The sequence below is a fragment of the Schistocerca nitens genome, chromosome 1, assembly GCF_023898315.1.
Source record: "Schistocerca nitens isolate TAMUIC-IGC-003100 chromosome 1, iqSchNite1.1, whole genome shotgun sequence".
Classification (NCBI taxonomy): domain Eukaryota; kingdom Metazoa; phylum Arthropoda; class Insecta; order Orthoptera; family Acrididae; genus Schistocerca; species Schistocerca nitens.
In genome coordinates this window covers 1310826633-1310847531 of record NC_064614.1, presented here as the reverse complement: position 1 = coordinate 1310847531, position 20899 = coordinate 1310826633, and the positions used below count along the sequence as shown (strand labels likewise).

At 42.2% G+C, this 20899-nt stretch overlaps 1 protein-coding gene across 5 annotated transcripts in view; it reads left to right on the top strand.

The window, feature by feature from the left end:
• Positions 1 to 20899, top strand: part of LOC126202869 (serine/threonine-protein phosphatase 2A 56 kDa regulatory subunit gamma isoform) — a 408052-nt gene that overhangs the window by 256648 nt on the left and 130505 nt on the right. For all 5 annotated transcript variants that reach the window (XM_049936933.1, XM_049936922.1, XM_049936904.1 and 2 more), the window contains one exon: positions 14393 to 14462. In XM_049936933.1, coding sequence (XP_049792890.1) covers positions 14393 to 14462 — 70 coding nt within the window. The remainder of the gene's footprint in view (positions 1 to 14392; positions 14463 to 20899) is intronic.

The window sequence follows — 20899 nt, the reverse complement described above, 5'->3', positions numbered from 1 at the left end:
AAAAAAGGACGGGTATACACTCGCACACACACACACATATCCATCCACACATATACAGACACAAGCAGACATATTTAAAGACCACTTTAAATATGTCTGCTTGTGTCTGTATATGTGTGGATGGATATGTGTGTGTGTGTGAGAGTGTATACTCGTCCTTCTTTCCCACTAAGGTAAGTCTTTCCGCTCCCGGGATTGTAATGACTCCTTACCCTCTCCCTTAAAACCCACATCCTTTCGTCTTTCCCTCCCCTTCCCTCTTTCCTGATGAGGCAACAGTTTGTTGCGAAAGCTTGAATTTTGTGTGTATGTTTGTATTTGTTTGTGTGTCTATCGACGTGCCAGCGCTTTCGTTTGGTAAGTCACATCATCTGTGTTTTTATATATTGGCAGGTCGATAGACAAACACAAACACACACACAAAATTCAAGCTTTCGCAACAAACTGTTGCCTCATCAGGAAAGAGGGAAGGAGAGGGAAAGACGAAAGGATGTGGGTTTTAAGGGAGAGGGTAAGGAGTCATTCCAATCCCGGGAGCGGAAAGACTTACCTTGGGGGGGAAAAAAGGACGGGTATACACTCGCGCACACACACACACATATCCATCCACACATATACAGACACAAGCAGACATATTTAAAGACCACTTTAAATATGTCTGCTTGTGTCTGTATATGTGTGGATGGATATGTGTGTGTGTGTGAGTGTATACCTGTCCTTTTTTCCCCCTAAGGTAAGTCTTTCCGCTCCCGGGATTGTAATGACTCCTTACCCTCTCCCTTAAAACCCACATCCTTTCGTCTTTCCCTCCCCTTCCCTCTTTCCTGATGAGGCAACAGTTTGTTGCGAAAGCTTGAATTTTGTGTGTATGTTTGTATTTGTTTGTGTGTCTATCGACGTGCCAGCGCTTTCGTTTGGTAAGTCACATCATCTGTGTTTTTATATATTGGCAGGTCGATAGACAAACACAAACACACACACAAAATTCAAGCTTTCGCAACAAACTGTTGCCTCATCAGGAAAGAGGGAAGGAGAGGGAAAGACGAAAGGATGTGGGTTTTAAGGGAGAGGGTAAGGAGTCATTCCAATCCCGGGAGCGGAAAGACTTACCTTAGGGGGAAAAAAGGACGGGTATACACTCGCTCGCTCGCTCGCTCGCTCGCTCGCGCGCTCGCGCGCGCGCGCGCGCGCGCGCACACACACACACACACACACATATACAGACACAAGCAGATATATTTAAGGAGAAAGAGTTTGGGCAGAGATGTCAGTCGAGGCGGAAGTGCAGAGGCAAAGATGTTGTTGAATGACAGGTGAGGTATGCGTGGCGGCAACTTGAAATTAGCGGAGATTGAGGCCTGGTGGGTAACGGGAAGAGACGATATATTGAAGAGCAAGTTCCCATCTCCGGAGTTCGGATAGGTTGGTGTTGGTGGGAAGTATCCAGATAACCCGGATGGTGTAACACTGTGCCAAGATGTGCTGGCCGTGCACCAAGGCATGTTTAGCCACAGGGTGATCCTCATTACCAACAAACACTGTCTGCCTGTGTCCATTCATGCGAATGGACAGTTTGTTGCTGGTCATTCCCACATAGAATGCATCACAGTGTAGGTAGGTCAGTTGGTAAATCACATGGGTGCTTTCACACGTGGCTCTGCCTTTGATCGTGTACACCTTCCGGGTTACAGGACTGGAGTAGGTGGTGGTGGGAGGGTGCATGGGACAGATTTTACACCGGGGGCAGTTACAAGGGTAGGAGCCAGAGGGTAGGGAAGGTGGTTTGGGGATTTCATAGGGATGAACCAACAGGTTACGAAGGTTAGGTGGACGGCGGAAAGACACTCTTGGTGGAGTGGGGAGGATTTCATGAAGGATGGATCTCATTTCAGGGCAGGATTTGAGGAAGTCGTATCCCTGCTGGAGAGCCACATTCAGAGTCTGGTCCAGTCCCGGAAAGTATCCTGTCACAAGTGGGGCACTTTTGTGGTTCTTCTGTGGGAGGTTCTGGGTTTGAGGGGATGAGCAAGTGGCTCTGGTTATTTGCTTCCATACCAGGTCAGGAGGGTAGTTACGGGATGCGAAAGCTGTTGTCAGGTTGTTGGTGTAATGGTTCAGGGATTCCGGACTGGAGCAGATTCGTTTGCCACGAAGACCTAGGCTGTAGGGAAGGGACCGTTTGATGTGGAATGGGTGGCAGCTGTCATAATGCAGGTACTGTTGCTTGTCGGTGGGTTTGATGTGGACGGACGTGTGAAGCTGGCCATTGGACAGATGGAGGTTAATGTCAAGGAAAGTGGCGTGGGATTTGGAGTAGGACCAGGTGAATCTGATGGAACCAAAGGAGTTGAGGTTGGAGAGGAAATTCTGGAGTTCTTCTTCACTGTGAGTCCAGATCATGAAGATGTCATCAATAAATCTGTACCAAACTTTGGGTTGGCAGGCCTGGGTAACCAAGAAGGCTTCCTCTAGGTGACCCATGAATAGGTTGGCGTACGAGGGGGCCATCCTGGTACCCATGGCTGTTCCCTTTAATTGTTGGTATGTCTGGCCTTCAAAAGTGAAAAAGTTGTGGGTCAGGATGAAGCTGGCTAGGGTAATGAGGAAAGAGGTTTTAGGTAGGGTGGCAGGTGAACGGCGTGAAAGGAAATGCTCCATCGTAGCGAGGCCCTGCGGAATATTTGTGTATGAGGAAGTGGCATCAATGGTTACAAGGATGGTTTCCGGGGGTAACAGATTGGGTAAGGATTCCAGGTGTTCGAGAAAGTGGTTGCTGTCTTTGATGAGGGATGGGAGCCTGCATGTAATGGGTTGAAGGTGTAGATCTACGTAGGCAGAGATACGTTCTGTGGGGGCTTGGTAACCAGCTACAATGGGGCGGCTGGGATGATTGGGTTTGTGAAGTTTAGGGAGAAGGTAGAAGGTAGGGGTGCGGGGTGTCGGTGGGGTCAGGAGGTTGATGGAGTCAGGTGAAAGGTTTTGCAGGGGGCCAAGAGTTTGGCCTTTACAAATGTCTGCTTGTGTCTGTGTATGTGCGGATGGATATGTGTATGTGTGCGAGTGAGATATGTGTATGTCTGCTTGTGTCTGTATATGTGTGGATGGATGTGTGTGTGTGTGTGTGTGTGTGTGTGTGTGTGTGTGCACGCGCGCGCGCGCGCGCGCGCTAGTGTATACCCGTCCCTTTTTCCCTCTAAGGTAAGTCTTTCCGCTCCCAGGATTGGAATGACTCCTTACCCTCTCCCTTAAAACCCACATCCTTTCGTCTTTCCGTCTCCTTCCCTCTTTCCTGATGAGGCAACAGTTTGTTGCGAAAGCTTGAAGTTTGTGTGTATGTTTGTGTGTCTATCGACGTGCCAGCGCTTTCGTTTGGTAAGTCACATCATCTTTGTTTTTAGATATATATATATAAAAACAAAGATGATATGACTTACCAAACGAAAGCGCTGGCACGTCGATAGACACACAAACATACACACATATTATTCTACAGTAGTGGGAGACCGTAAAATTCTTTGTCGAGTATCAGTTATTAGCAGTCAAAAAAAAAATTTTTTTTTTTTGTTTTCCTGCTAACAACTGATACTCGACAAAGAATTTTACTGTCTCCCACTACTGTAGAATAATACGGCAGCAATAAAACCGGGGTGTATATGACTTGGGACAGCTGGGAGATCTGGGGAAAAACCGGGAATTTTTTCATTCGGGAGAAAACCGGGAAAAACCCGGGAATTTTTTGAAATTCCGGGAATTTTTTGTCGTTTTAGTTTTCAGATAAATTTTTGTAATTTCAACTGGTATGAATCGATACTCTAACAAAGGATATTACTGTATCCCACTACTGCAGAATAATACTGCAACAATAAAACGCGAACGAGAAAAAAAAAGAACATAAAACATAAATTGCAAAGGAAATGTGCCGCATACAACAACAAAACACAGTGCTCATACAAGCGTTTGCCAACAGCAAAATGTGTCAAAGGGTTTAGGAAGACTGTGCAATGCTTCATAACAACAAATTGCGTCCGATGAGCATGACGTCACAACTGTTTAGATTCATTTTAGCAGTTACGAACGGGCTCATGTGCATGCGCAGTTGAGTGGCATATGAGTAGTACCTTCTCCCGTTTCTGGCTACAGAAATGGGGCTGTTGGCCGTGTAAACAGTTGCAACAAGCATCTATATGCATCTGGGAAAAATTTTACTGCCGCCCCCAAGCTGCCAGATTCACGCATACGCAGTGGACCCGTATCTGTGGGGGTGGGGGCGAATTCATATTCTTGAGGAGGGGGGGGGGGAACCCTTGCTTCACAAAGCGCCTAGCATCCAGTACACGTTGGTCTATCGATTACTCATATGATTTTGATTCGCATCCCTGTTGTGTTTTTGAACACGCTCTGTAAGTTGATTTCTGAATGAATCATAAGCCGCGCGGGGTAGCCGTGTGGCCTAGGGCGACTTGTCACAGTTCGTGCGGCGCCCCCCGTCGGAGGTCCGAATTCTCCCTTGGGCATGGGTGTGTTTTTTGTCCTTAGCGTAAGTTAGGTTAAGTAGTGTGTAAGCCTAGGGATCGATGACATCAGCATTTTGGTCCCATAGTTAAATAAATAAGTTGCTTTTTGAATGCGTGCATAGTGTTCGTGATGTCTCTGTCAGGGGAATCCTTGTCGCATCGAGAAATAAACTTTCCTGCAGGTAAAAGGGGACCGGGATATACAAGCTGAGCGAAGTAAAGCCTAACAAGTGAACACCAATCGCTGTTTGATTATATTGTTGATTGGGTTTGCGAATAATGATCAGTGTTATTATAATTACTAGGGAAATCCATAGATCCAGACTACCAGAGCAGAAATAAACGACTAACAGGAATAACAGGTAAGAAAGATTACATATTATCTTCTCGGTGTATCCAGGGAAATGAAATTTTGACAGAAATTTTTTGGCCAGGTTGCTACACTAGTAAGGGCCAGTTGTACCGTCCCCGTCTAGCAGCCGCTTAAGTTCTATTTTGGAAGTAGCGCAGAAAATGGTTTGTATGAACATAACAACGCCTAACCGGAGAACAATCAGGGATAACTAAACCGGTGATTCTGGCAGGGTTAGTGAAGTTAACCAGTGAATAAGTTTTGACAAAAGCAGGAATAGTTCCAGAATTAGACATGACAAGATTGTTGGAACAAGGAAGGAGAAGAAACGGGGACATCACACAAATTAGGGAAGAATATGATGATTCCAAATTCATATAAAAATCTCGTACTTTCCCATCTCGTGCTCGAGAAACTGGAGCATATGGATGAAATATGAAGCTGTTTTCTAACATAAAGCTTTTTGCTTGTAGTAGGCCTAATAGGCATTTTATGTTGATCTTCATGAATTATATTGTCGTGTTATAAAAATGACCATTTGTGCCAAAACAGTCTCGTTTATTTGGTGTGTGTTGCAATTTCTGCAGTGTTAGAAAGACCTATTCTGTTTTATCTAGCAGACATTGACAAAATAGATACAATCAAATCGAAAAAACCACACCAGTCCTGAGTACTTTTTGTATTAACAACTTTGGAGTATTAGACAACAATATTTCGATTTTTCAAGTAGCAAAACGTTTGACGAACTTTGATGAGGTAATATATTCTTTCGCAGAAAGGAAAGCATGCCATGTAAAGCTGTAGCAAGATTAGGGAGGAAATAATGCTAGGAGCTAAGGATTGAATAAATGTGTACTGTATTGTTCGTCTCTTGACATTAATGGTTTTATGTACCCTATATTTAATTTTATGTCATCCAAAACAGAAAGTTATTAGCTAACATGCAATAAAGAGTGCAAATTTTCTGAAGGGTTTTTGTTTCCCGATTACAAGGAAGCAGCAGAGGCACCACACGACATTTTAGTTTCCACTGTCCTGAATATAGTTTGATGGCATTCGGTACAAAATGCACACGTTTCAATTCCACGGAGCGAAAGAAGAATGCTGTGTGAAGAGGGATGGCACTGGCACACTTAAGACCAAATAACGTGTCTTAAATTTCCTCGAACATGTGTGTTTTATGTATCAGACTCATCCGGTTAGGAAATTTTGTAGATCCGGGGCTGACGCTCAGAGCAGTCTGAGTTATAGTGAGGAAGTGTGTAGTCTCCATGTGACCCGTATTTACATTTAGTGGTTATGCTGTTTCCTGTTCGTTTACTGCTCTCGTGTCAAATGAAAATAAAGTGGTTTTCTGTGGCCGGGAGCTATCAAGTGAATTACGGAAGGCTAATATACGTTGTTAGTTTCAGATTTCATTTTATTTCCACCTTTCTGACAGCCATGCAATAATCGCCTTGTAGAACAATGAGTTTATTTTTGTCGGTTTGTTGAAGAAATTTGCTTTTTATTAATCTTTTACACTGAGGCAGTCAATGTGTTTGAAACGAAGTGTTTAGCTCCACATTATTGGCTAATTTCAACTGCTCGCTACATCTCAAGTGCACGTTTTCATCTTCCAGTACATATGGCATTATGCCATAATAAAGAATCAAAAATGAGTTAATACAGTACTGGTACTCCAAGAAAATTTACATCCTGAAACCCACACTGAAAAGCTTAATATCAGGTGGAGGCGTACTTCATTGGGAATCTGGACATACGAATGTGCTCTTTAAGTATGCACTTTAGATGTGCCATTTTAGTATGGTTCACGAAAATCCGATGCTCTTGCAGTATCCTCCGATGTCATTTATGACTAAATGTAAGATCTTTTAATGTTTTACACATACGAACATACAAGCTTCCTGTGTCATAGCAGCTGCCAAAGCGTGATGGCACTTGTTATCTGGCACTCTCTGACGACTACTGAAACAAACCTATTTCTAACAGGTCGCGGGAAAATATTGCGAATGGTGGTTTAAAAAGCGTTACTTTCAAAGTAAATTTCATTTTAAGCAAGTTCAACTATGTGGGAGAATGTACGACGAATTCCTTAAATCGGAGAGCATTTGATGACGAGCCATTTAGAAGTATTTCGAGCCCAGAAGATCAGACATTCATGTTGTTACTATGAGCAAATTGATGATGTAGTGCTATGGGAAGCTCTCTCTCCTCTGTGGTAGCTAATTCATTTGTGGAAAACTTTGAGGACAAGTCACTGGACTCGGCAAAAAATTTTACTTGCACATTTGCGTGATATGTCTTAAAATGTAACGCGCAAAAAATATCAACGTTATATGTGAAAGCTTACTTCTCTTGCAGCTTATTAACCTTACAGACCAATATTATATGTGAAAGCTTTGCTTTTCTTGTAGCAACACTGTATATTAAATGAAAACATTATCTTTTCTTGTTTGTGTATCCGCACTACTTAAGTGATGTTGCTATTGGCTGACCACATCACATGTCCTATGCTCTGAATATCCGCTGTCATCGGATGGCGGGATCACGTGACATGGGCTATGACTGGCTTAAAAAAGTGCATTGCAATCTCGATTAGAATGGTTCGGAAAGTAACATGCGGGGTTTTGTCGAATTTGAATTTATACTTTCGTAGTACGAAAATATGCAGCGTACGTGTTGCTGCTCATCTAAAAATTTTCCAAAGGAGTTTTCTTCCCTGAGTTTGGTTTTCTAAAGTGCTGGGAAATTCTACGCCCGTGTATAAAAACATAACCATTCAAAGGATTGATAAGTTTTACAGTTCTGAAGGAAAATATACTGTCACTTAATAACACAAAAAAAGTGTGTTTTCATCTGGGACAAAGTGTATTTTTAACTGGGAAATCCGGGAAGAATCTGGGAATTTTTTTTCCTTGTCCGCGAATCACCCTGAAAACATTAATGAGAAAAAAAAAATAAAACATTAATTGCAATGAAATGCACCATTTACGACAAAATACAGTGCACACACAAGCGTCTGCTAACAGCAAAATGTGTCAACTGCTTTAGGATGAAGTCTGTCCAGTACTTTGTAAAAAACTGCTTCTGATGAGCGTGTTATCACAACTGTTTACATGAGCTTCGTTTTAGTAGTTGCCAGCGGCTTCATGTGCATGTGCAGTTGCGCCCCGTATGAGCAGTACCTTGCCCTGCTTCTGGCTGTTAGCTGTGTCAGTGGTAGCACCAAACAGCCAGAGAATTTTTCTGTCATACCAAAGCTGCCAGATTCGTGCATGTGCAGAGCAGTCTTGAGTTGTAGTGGAGAGAGGTAGTCTATGTGATCTGTGTTGATGTTCAGTGATTTTGCTGTTTCCTTTTCGTTTGCAGTTATCATGTCAGATGAAAACAAAATAGATTCCTGTGGCCGAGAGCTATCAAGTGAATTAAAATACATTCACATAATTATGGAAGGCTAAAATATTAGTTTGTTTTCTGATTTGATTTTATTTTGACATTTTTCGCAGTCCGACATTAATTGCCTTGCAGTTGAATGAAGTTATTTTTGTCGGTTTGCTAAAGAAGTTTCACTTTTATTAATATTTTCTGCAGAGGCAGTCAATTTATTTGAAAGAGAGTGGTTCATTACACATTACTGGCTGGTTTAAACTATCTGCTTAATTTCAAGTGCACATTTTCATCATTTGGCATGTATAGCATTATGCCATAATAAAGAACCAAACATAAGTTAATACAGTACTGGTACTACAAGAAAATTTGCATCTCAAAAACCACATATGAACGTGCACTTCAAGCCGAATTATGCTCGTGGAGTATTTTCTGATCTGCTGTTTCTTTTATGATGTGGTGTAAGATCTCTTAATGCTTTATACGTAAGAACAAAGAGGCTACCTACATCATTGTAGCTGCACATCCCTGTTTTCTGGCGTGCTCTGGCAACTGCTAAAAAGAACCTATTTGTAACAGGTCACGGGAAAATATTGCGATTGGTTGTTTGAAAAGTATTACCTTCAGACTAAATTTCCTTTTATGCAAGATGAATTGAATTAAATGTGAGAATGTGTGATGAATTTCTTAAATCACAAAGCATTTGACACTCATTTAAAATGTAATACTTTTTCTGGTTTTCTGGGCTTGAAATTCTTCCAAGTGGCTGGTCGTCATTTATGTCATTAATTAAAATTGTATTGACATGATTGTTTAATGTATCTTAAGCTGTAATACATACAGTAAAGACCAATTATATGTGAAAGCTTAGCTTTTCCCGTAGCTCTGACTGCATCACATATCCCATGCTCTGAACCTCTGCTTTTCTTGGATGGCGAGATCACATGAGATGAGCTATGATTGACTTAGAAAAGGTGTTGGTATCTCAATTTCCATGCTTTGGGAACTACTGTGCTGTGTTTGGTGTAATTCGAATTTATACTTTCAGAAACACAGTTATTTTCCCCCCCTGGGTTTCGTTTTCTAAAGTGCCAGGAAGTTCTAAAACGGTGTATAAGATTTGAACCATTCAAAGGAAAATACACTGCTACTTAACATGGAAAAAGTGTATTTTTTTAACCGGGAAACCAGGGAAGAATCCAGGAATTTTCTGTGAATATGCTCTGTGTATTTTTTGTATGCATACTTAATGTCTACACTGTTGACTATTTACATGTAATTAATTCACATGATCTTTTATGCCACACACTAAATAAAAATGTCTCAATAAGAAATGTAATTGATAATTTGTCCATATATGAAGAATTCGAAAGTAATAGTACAATTCGGACTGGACTGTCAAAATCAGAACAGGAACTAATGAGGGATTTTTCATCTCTCCGGGTTTGTAACAAATGGAAATTGTAGAGAAGCTTCAAAATAGAAACTAATTTTTGACATGTGCAGTAATGTTCATCTTCACAGTAGCAAATCACTGACACACGAGTGACCATTGCACTTGCTCTCTAGAAGAGTAATTTCATGTCAGTTAAATGTGGCACTCAGCCTGATGCACCCAGATTTCTTTCAAATTTGGTGCATTCAAACATGCATCCTAATTAAATCGTATGTTCATTTTTTTTTAGTTTCTCCATGACTACCCTGCCCGTAGTTAACCAAAACTTATACACCATTTTGCAGTGTAATTTATACCAAACAGTTCACATAATCAGTCAGCCTTACACACTTGGAAAATACGGACATGCACCTAAGAAACATGCTGGAAGTGCAGGACTGTGTTCTTCACACTTACGCAGTTCTTTCACTTTTACGCCTTTCAACTGTTAACCTAAAATTCTGGTCTGAATTGTGAAGCGTATCTTTCAGGTGGGCTATGATTTTTGTTTCTAAATTTTTTTTCACACTCTTCTTTTTCCAGTTGTCATACAAGTATACTCCAACACTAAGGCAACTTTTTTCAATTTTTGCTTTAGGTATTTTTTTCTCAAGCTGAAGCCTCTTTTCCTCCACAGGAGAGTGACCTAAATACTGAAGGCTGATATCTACAGAATCAATTGCCAGATCTGATGCTATTTCATCATCACATACATCATCTCTGGAAGTACCTAGCTCAACTAAGGCTCACCTGCATGGGTTGATGGGTTTTGTGATATGTCCTTCCTGCATTTGCTGCAAGTTTTGCCTCCTAACAGTACATTAGGAGATTTGTTTACCACCCACTCCTGAATATTCCTCAAACTCTTCTGTTCTCTTGCATGGCCTTCATCAAATGGATTGCAACAGTAAAATTTTGACTTGAAATCCATTTTTTACCAACTATTACTAAATATTACTTCACAGTGCATGTAGACTGCAGTTTGAGTAAACAAGCCACACCCATGAAACAAGCTAATAAAGATTTGTTGCAATAAGTGTATCTGATTGGCTGTTCACAGCAACAAAGGTTCACCATTTGGTCAGAGAAATAGTGACTGCTATTGGCTGCTGTTCTGGAAAAAAACCAAATGCATATCTGCTTACGAAATTTGGTTAGTGGACTTGAATTCGAAAATCTTAGAAGTCCATCATGTTGCATATCAGTGTAGATCTTTACTCATAAACTTTTCGTTGCATTATCTGGATTACATATTGGATATATACTGATAGAGCACTGCAAGACCTAATTCAAAACAAGGCCCCGGGAGTAGAAAATATTCCAGTAGAACAACTGGTAGCCTTTGGAGAGCCAGCTGTGAGAAAACTCTACCATCTGGTGAGCAAGGTGTATGAGACAGGCAAAATACCTTCAGACTTCAGGAAGAATGTAATAATTCCAATCCCAAAGAAAGCAGGTGTTGAGAGGTGTGAAAATTACCAAACTATCAGATTAATAAGTCACGGCTGCAAAATACCAACACGAATTCTTTACAGATGAAAAGAAAACTGATAAAAGCCAATATTGGGGGAGATCAGTTTGGATTCCGTAGAAATGTTGGAACATGCGAGGCAATACTGACCCTACGACTTCATCTTAGAAGCTAGGTTAAGGAAAGGTAAACGTATGTCTCTAGCATTTGTAGACTTGGAGAAACCTTTTGACAATATTGACTGGAACACACTCTTTCAAATTCTAAAGGTAGCAGGGGTCAGATATAGGAAGCAAAAGTCTATTTACAATTTGTACGGAAACTGGGTGGCAGTCGTAAGAGTCGAGTGGCATGAATGGGAAGCAGTGGTTGAGAAGGGAATGAGACAGGGTTGTAGCCTATCCTCGATGTTATTCTATCTGTATATTGAACAACCAGTAAAGGAAAAAAAGAAAATTTTGGAATAGGAATTAAAATCCAGGGAGAAGAAATAAAAACTTTGAGGTTCGCCGATGACATTGTAATTCTGTCAGAGACAGCAAAGGAGCAGTTGAACGGAATGGACAGTGTCATGAAAGTAGGATATAAGATGAACATCAACAAATTCAAAACGAGGATAATGGAATGTATTTGAATTACATCAGGTGATACTGAGGGAATTAAATTAGGAAATGAGACACTTATAGTAGTCGATGAGTTATTTTATTTGACCAACAAAATAGCTGATGATAGTCAAAGTAGAGGGGATATAAAATTTAAACTGCCAAAGGCAAAGAAGAGTTTCTGAAGAAGAGAAATTTGTTAACATCGAATATAGATTTAAGTTTCAGGAAGTCTTTTCTGAAAGTGTTTGTATGGAGTGTAGCCATGTATGGAAGTGAAACATGGAAGATAATAGCTTAGACAAAAAGAGAATATAGGCTTTCAAGATGTGGTGCTACAGAAAAATGCTGAAGATTGGATGGATAGATCACATAACTAATGACGTGGTACTGAATGGAACTGGGGAGAAGAGAAATTTGTGGCACAACTTGACCAGAAGAAGGGATCAGTTGGTCGGTCATGTTCTGAGGCATCAAGGGATCACCCATTTAGTACTGGAGGGATGCGTGGAAGGTAAAAATCGTAGAGGGAGACCAAGGGATTAATACGCTAAGCAGATTCAGAAGGATGTAGGTTGCAGTAGTTACTCAGAGATGAAGCAGCCTGCACATGATGGAATAGCATGGAGAGCTACATCAAACCAGCTTCTGGACTGAAGACCACAGTAACATCATCATCTAGATTAAAAGCAAAATTATGTTCACTTATGTTCAGAGAGATGCTTGTAAATTTCACACAATATCCACACTTTGCAGAACTGTAACTTTTCCCTTATCTGGATTATTGGATGCACCAGATTTGAAAGAAACCCTGGGATGATTAGGTCGAAAATTTTTTTTTTCTGTATTTAATTGACATGAAATTACCAAGAAATATTCACCACTGGAGGAGGCAGGCTGCTCAGTCAGGCCCACGTAGCAGTCCAGACACGGCCTAGTTAGCGCAGGAAGATATGTCGGGCGATCGTGACGGAGTACTTGGCCCAGCTTGGCGTGTGGTGTGTGTGTCTGTTGCAGCAATGAAATGCTTATATAAATATTTTTGGAAGTAGATCGCCCATGTTCCCAATATTTTTGTGGTTCAATTTATTGCTGTTTTTGCGTGTGCGCATTCATGAATGTGTGCATGCTAGAAATGAATATTTTTGAAAATGACTATTATAGGCATATAATAGAGGGAAACATTCCACGTAGGAAAAATATATCTAAAAACAAAGATGATGTGACTTACCAAATGAAAGTGCTGGCAGGTCGACAGACACACAAACGAACACAAACATACACACAAAATTCAAGCTTTCGCAACAAACTGTTGCCTCATCAGGAAAGAGGGAAGGAGAGGGAAAGACGAAAGGATGTGGGTTTTAAGGGAGAGGGTAAGGAGTCATTCCAATCCCGGGAGTGGAAAGACTTACCTTAGGGGGAAAAAAGGACAGGTATACACTCGCGCGCGCGCACACACACACACACACACACACACACATATCCATCCACACATATACAGACATATGTCTGCTTGTGTCTGTATATGTGTGGGTGGATATGTGTGTGTGTGTGCGCGCGCGAGTGTATACCTGTCCTTTTTTCCCCCTAAGGTAAGTCTTTCCGCTCCCGGGATTGGAATGACTCCTTACCCTCTCCCTTAAAACCCACATCCTTTTGTCTTTCCCTCTCCTTCCCTCTTTCCTGATGAGGCAACAGTTTGTTGCGAAAGCTTGAATTCTGTGTGTATGTTCGTGTGTCTGTCGACCTGCCAGCACTTTCATTTGGTAAGTCACATCATCTTTGTTTTTAGATATATTAATTATAGGCAGATAGAAAAGCATACTTGCTAAATTAGTGGTATTTAATAATACTGGACTTTTCTTTTACATTATGTCCTTATCACTTTTAATCATTGTGACATCTCCTGGTACATTGGGAGAGGCACCCTCAGTGTGTGAATTTTGAATACATGTGTTCACTGTGGAATTCGTGCAGGTCTGACGTAAATCACAATAAAGACACTAGATAGAATTTTACTAATAAAATATGCATTATCGTTTGCTAGGATTGTGAAGTGATGTCTGTAAATATTAGTTAAAATTGTAAGTTAAGTAAAATACAAATGTAACTTGCTCAGTGTGTGGCAAGGCAGTGAGCAAAAATAGACAGAAGTCTTAGGGTGAAAGAAATGCATTTGTGATGTTACATAGAGAGATGCTCAGCTGATAAAACATACATCTCGTGGCTCCCTGGCTGGCCACGTGGGCACATTTAACGTGCAGCTAGAGTAGTCTGCGCGGTTGTCTCTAGATGTGAACGGAATCACGTACGCACATACATCGAGGAAGGGGCGTGCACCGACACACGTACCTCTTCCTGCTTGCGGGTCGAGCACAGTGCGTGGTGATTTGGTGCCAGGGGCACAGATGTAAATGCACCTTTAGAATTATTCCCCATTCGACTTTGCTCTGCTTGTACCCCTACTGACATTGTCGTGCTCGTAATGCCACCAGGTGACATTCGACGTCGAGGTGGTCGCTGGCCACAATGTTTTGTTTCCTATTAGGCTGTTTTTGTAACCTGCCTGTAATATGTAAATAAGTATAATGGAAATATGACAGTTCTACATACTTTGTGTTGCAGGTTCTTGGAGTCTCCAGACTTCCAGCCAAATGTCGCAAAGAGATACATCGACCAGAAATTTGTTTTACAGGTAATGTTAAAATAAATAATTTAGGATACTGTCTGCTTATCAGCTGCTGAAATAAACAATTGATGAAGGTGGTGTAGCATGTGCCAAAACACACACACACACGGAGAGAAAGATAACAACATTGGAAATGGAAATTTTAAAGCTTTGTTATTGGGAAATGCAAAATAGTGTAAGGAATGTTCACATCTATTGAAAACAGTGAGAGTTCATCTCGATACTGTTCCGTGAGTGGTATAAAGTGCAGGAACCACAATCTGCACAATAATAATAATAATAATAATAATAATAATAATAATAATATGTTGATGCTGCACTGGGAGCAACACTTGGGTCTTTACACATCTCTTTGCAACTGTGGTTGTGTGTGTGTGTGTGTGTGTGTGTGTGTGTGTGTGTGTGTTTCAAGTTTTTAGTACTTCAGTCTCAAGTTTCTTCAGTTGACATGCTTTAATAGAAGGCGAACTGTCTGTTCGTAATTACTACTCTAGCAGATTCTTACACAAAAATATATCCACAGATATTTCAGTGTCTTGATTCACATTTCATGTCTCTCTGCTTATCAGTTTGTATTTCTCTCTATTCATTAATCATTTGTGAATTACTTTATCTTTGCTTGTGCCATGTGTTGTCTCAAATTGTGTGTGTTGCTGTGTCCCACATTGCTAATCGTGCTGATTCTTTTGAATCTTAGTTGTTGCATCATTTTATTCTAACTTAATCCACAACCTGAATAGAGATCAAATTCTGACTTAACTTTCTCTTTTGCTGAAATCTCTGTTTTTCTTCCTGTTCTGCTACATATTTTGAAGAATAAATGTTTGGCTTCAAAACTAAAGTGTGTTTTACCTGACCACAATACTATTGCACTCGGACTCCGTGGCTGTTATTGGCAACTTGTGGCGACGTTACAGTAAACAAGTACAGTGGTGGCTAAGGAAAATACATCACATTGTGGATGACTTAAAGGCAATTGTGCATGTGCTAATCAAGTGTTTCAGTGTGTCTTCACGAAATGTCACAATAGAAGTGCATGGTAAGCTAACTGAAGCACCCCTCCTGCCCAGGTGCAATAATATTGTGGTCAGCTAAGGAGGTCGTGCTGGTGGTGGTAAGTAAGTAAGTAAGTAAGTAAGAAGTAGTAGTAGTAGTAGTAGTAGTAGTAGTAGTTGCTGTTGCTGCAGCTGCTGCTACTGCTGCTGCTGCTGCTGCTGCTGCTTTGACCTTCGGCCCAAACACTGGATTGATGCAAAGCTCCATGCTAGCGTATTGTGTGCAAGCCTCTGTTTCTCTGATTTATTACTACAACCTCATCTGTTCAAACATGCTTACCCTCTACAGTTTTTACCATCATTAGTTTCTCTATTACCAAATACAGAATACCTCGATGGTGTCATAATTTCCTGTAGCACCACATCTCTAAAACCTCTATTCTTGTTTGAACAAGATGTCTTGCTCATTGTTGTTGTTGTTGTTCTTGTGGTCTTCAGTCTAGCGACTGATTTGATGCAGCTCTCCATGCTATTATATCCTGTGCAAGCCTCTTCAACTCCGAATAACTAGAGCATCTTACATCCTTCTGAATCTGCTTAGCGTATTCATCTCTTGGTCTCCCTCTGATTTTTACCCTCCACACTTTCCTCAAATACTAAATTGGTGAGCCCTTGATGCCTCAGTATGAGCAAATGATCCCTTCTGCTTCTCATGTTGTGGCACAAATTACTCTTCTCTTGCTTGTATATGAGGATAAACTATAGACAAATAGCTTTACAAAAGAATTTGTAACATTTAAATTTATCTTTACAAATTTCTCTTTTTCAGAAATGTTTTTCTTTCTGTACCCTTCCAGTTCTGCCATGTATGGTTGTTTTGCTACCTAAATATCAAAACTTACCTACTACTTTTAATGTCTTCTTTCCTGCTCTGTTGACTGAATGCCATTACCCTGGTTTACTTTTGATGATGATCATATTTTAACCTGTTTCCAAGACAGTTTGTGTTCCAATCAACAGCTCTTCAAAGTCCTTTGCAGTTTCTGATGACAGAATTTAAACTTCTTTGACAAACAGCTTGTGATTTACGAGCCTAATATGTTTGTGCCACACCGTGGCAGTCCAGAAAGGTACTCAGCATCACATTGCCCAATGGTAGTATATTGGTGTGCATTTAGAAGAAATCACTTGTAAGAACTTGCATGAGATGTATGCCCAAAAGTGAACAGTTAGAAGGGTAACTTTTGTCTGTCCATGCAAAGCTGTCGGTGAATGAAGTCATGATATGAGGACTGGCAACTGCGTTCTGCTGCAATTTGGACTGCAGCAATGTGCGAGTACAGTTGAGGCACCAAAATATTTATTCTGTTCAGTATAATAGTACCACATGATGCAGTGTTCCAAGGCTGTTTTAAATGAGCAACGCTATATAAATGGACTATTCGTGGCAACTAAATATCGAAGTGCCTCTGCTGTGTTATTTCTGTACTGAAACATGCCTGTCGAATGTTTTCTGTTTTTTCCCCACTTTGGCATGGAAGTTTCATGTGTTGTGATAGTTGCCTGCTGTGCAATTTTGCCTCGGAACGTCCTTACAAATAGAAATACAGGTTTTTCCTGTAAGAGTGCGCAAAAATTTAACACTACATAGAGAATGCTCCACCGAACAGTTTGAGGTAGGGGAGCCAGCTTAAGGAGACAATAGCAATAAAATCACATTACCATGTACTTTTTTATTTACATTAGTTAACTGCAAATACCATCACTGACAGAATGAATGCACAATTTGTACAGTACCTTACAAAATACACTGAAACAGTCAGCCATCGAACTCTGTACAAGTCTGACATCGATAAACAAGATTTTGACACACCCCGACAATTATCCCTGGTGTGTTTCAAATTACTTCGCAGGCAACTACAATTCTCTAAACTAATTCCAACTCTGTATCGAGTGGGGTCTTGTGCACAAGTGACTACATATCCCCATAGGAAATAATCAAGGGGATTCAGGTCAGGTGACCTCACAGCCCATTCCAATCCAGTGACCAGGAAACATTGAGATGGCTGCAGACATCCACACTGAAATGAGGTGGTGCACTGTCACATTGTATCCACATCCTCTTGTGAACAGCCAAGGACCCATTCTCCATCAGTGCAGGTAGAACTCGTTGCACGAACCTCAAGTACATGTGGCCATTCAGATGACCAGACAGAAGATATGGCCCAGTGAGATTGTCGCCTACAATGCCGGCCCAGATATTCACTGCAAAATGTATTTGATGGTGTGACTCTACTATAGTGTGATGGCTTTCCTCATTCCACACATGGCTGTTCCTGTTGTTCGAAATACCATCACAATCAAATGAGGCCTAGTCAGTAAACAGCATGATTTGGAGGAAATCTGGTCGCTCAATCCATTGTTGGAGCAACCAGTGACAGTGCGACCCTTGATGCAGAGTCAGTCACAAACGTTCCGTGGTCTCATTGTAGGTGATATGGGTGCAATTGTTCATGGAGTACTCGCCACATGCTAGCATGTGCAGTGCCAATTTCTAGTGCAATACAGCTGCAACACATTCCAGCACCCCCTCTTGAAAATCGGGTGTGAGAGTAGTCCTCATGTTGCCAGGTCCTTCGTTTCTTCTTTCCTATGAACCAGTCTCCTGAATTCATTGACTGAGAGAAATAAGCACTTATCGTGATACATGATGCCTGTTGGAAACCTTTCAGCAGCGAGAGCATTGCAGTGATCTTCTCCATACACAAATTGCATGTCAGTGAGTTCTGTGAAACTGTACTGGTATTGCTCCATCGTATTGTACTGTACATCTCTGAATAGCACTGCGTAATGACTGGTTCTGTCAGGGATTCATAGCATGTTCTGTCATGGGACAGTGTAAATATGATACAACAGAGCCACCTTATGGACAAGTAAAGTAAACAAAATCTACATCACGACTTCCTAGTAACCAAGCTTGTCGTCCTTGTATCCTTGCAGGAAACAAAGAATGCACTTGTAAATAAACAGCACAGTGTGTGTAAACTTGTACATATGGTACTTGTAAATGATCTGGAAAATAGTAATGCGAGCGAGAGAAAGCAGTAGACAGGTTTACTCCTTAAGCTGGCTTCTCTGACCACAGGTTCCCTACCTCAGATTGTTTGGCGAAGCATCCTCTATGTCCTGTTACATTTTTGCTCACACTTACAGAAACACTCTGTATACTTATATACACTCCTGGAAATGGAAAAAAGAACACATTGACACCGGTGTGTCAGACCCACCATACTTGCTCCGGACACTGCGAGAGGGCTGTACAAGCAATGATCACACGCACGGCACAGCGGACACACCAGGAACCGCGGTGTTGGCCGTCGAATGGCGCTAGCTGCGCAGCATTTGTGCACCGCCGCCGTCAGTGTCAGCCAGTTTGCCGTGGCATACGGAGCTCCATCGCAGTCTTTAACACTGGTAGCATGCCGCGACAGCGTGGACGTGAACCGTATGTGCAGTTGACGGACTTTGAGCGAGGGCGTATAGTGGGCATGCGGGAGGCCGGGTGGACGTACCGCCGAATTGCTCAACACGTGGGGCGTGAGGTCTCCACAGTACATCGATGTTGTCGCCAGTGGTCGGCGGAAGGTGCACGTGCCCGTCGACCTGGGACCGGACCGCAGCGACGCACGGATGCACGCCAAGACCGTAGGATCCTACGCAGTGCGGTAGACAGCAAATTAGGGACACTGTTGCTCCTGGGGTATCGGCGAGGACCATTCGCAACCGTCTCCATGAAGCTGGGCTACGGTCCCGCACACCGTTAGGCCGTCTTCCGCTCACGCCCCAACATCGTGCAGCCCGCCTCCAGTGGTGTCGCGACAGGCGTGAATGGAGGGACAAATGGAGACGTGTCGTCTTCAGCGATGAGAGTCGCTTCTGCCTTGGTGCCAATGATGGTCGTATGCGTGTTTGGCGCCGTGCAGGTGAGCGCCACAATCAGGACTGCATACGACCGAGGCACACAGGGCCAACACCCGGCATCATGGTGTGGGGAGCGATATCCTACACTGGCCGTACACCACTGGTGATCGTCGAGGGGACACTGAATAGTGCACGGTACATCCAAACCGTCATCGAACCCATCGTTCTACCATTCCTAGACCGGCAAGGGAACTTGCTGTTCCAACAGGACAATGCACGTCCGCATGTATCCCGTGCCACCCAACGTGCTCTAGAAGGTGTAAGTCAACTACCCTGGCCAGCAAGATCTCCGGATCTGTCCCCCATTGAGCATGTTTGGGACTGGATGAAGCGTCGTCTCACGCGGTCTGCACGTCCAGCACGAACGCTGGTCCAACTGAGGCGCCAGGTGGAAATGGCATGGCAAGCCGTTCCACAGGACTACATCCAGCATCTCTACGATTGTCTCCATGGGAGAATAGCAGCCTGCATTGCTGCGAAAGGTGGATATACACTGTACTAGTGCCGACATTGTGCATGCTCTGTTGCCTGTGTCTATGTGCCTGTGGTTCTGTCAGTGTGATCATGTGATGTATCTGACCCCAGGAATGTGTCAATAAAGTTTCCCCTTCCTGGGACAATGAATTCACGGTGTTCTTATTTCAATTTCCAGGAGTGTAATTACGGAACTAATGACAGTAGAGAGTATCAATGACCAAAGCAAAATTCACAGTGGGGTGTCGTTCGCAAAGATTGGAAGGTAAATTCTCCGTGTTGTTGAGAACTGAAAGAATTCAAAAAGTGTTACAGTAATAGATGATGTGTTGTCATGAAAGACGATACAACTGTAGATTTTTAAATATCAAAAAGAAATACTTTGTCACCTTAAAAAATTTAAAAAAACACAAAAATTGTTGAAACTGTCTGGCAGATTAAAAATGTGTGCCGGACTGAGACTTGAACTCGGGACCTTTGCCTTTCGTGGGCAAGTGCTCTACCAACTGAGCTACCCAAGCACGACTCGCGCCCCGTCCTCACAGCTTTACTTCTGCCAGTATCTTGTCTCCTACCTTCCAAACTTTACAGAAGCTCTCCTGCGAACCCTGCAGAACTAACACCCCTGAAAGAAAGGATATTGCGGAGACATGGCTTAGCCACAGCCTGCGGGATGTTTCCAGAATGAGATTTTCTCTCTGCAGCGGAGTGTGCACTGATATGAAACTTCCCGGCGGATTAAAACTGCAAGGATCGCAGGAGAGCTTCTGTAAAGTTTGGAAGGTAGGAGACGAGATACTGGCAGAAGTGAAGCTGTGACTCTTGCTCGGGTAGCTCAGTTGGTAGAGCACTTGCCCACAAAAAGCAAAGGTCCCGAGTTAGAGTCTCGGTCCGGCACACAGTTTTAATCTGCCAGGAAGTTTCATATCAGCGCACACTGCACTGCAGAGTGAAAATCTCATTCCACGAAAATTGTTAATTGCAGTTGACTTT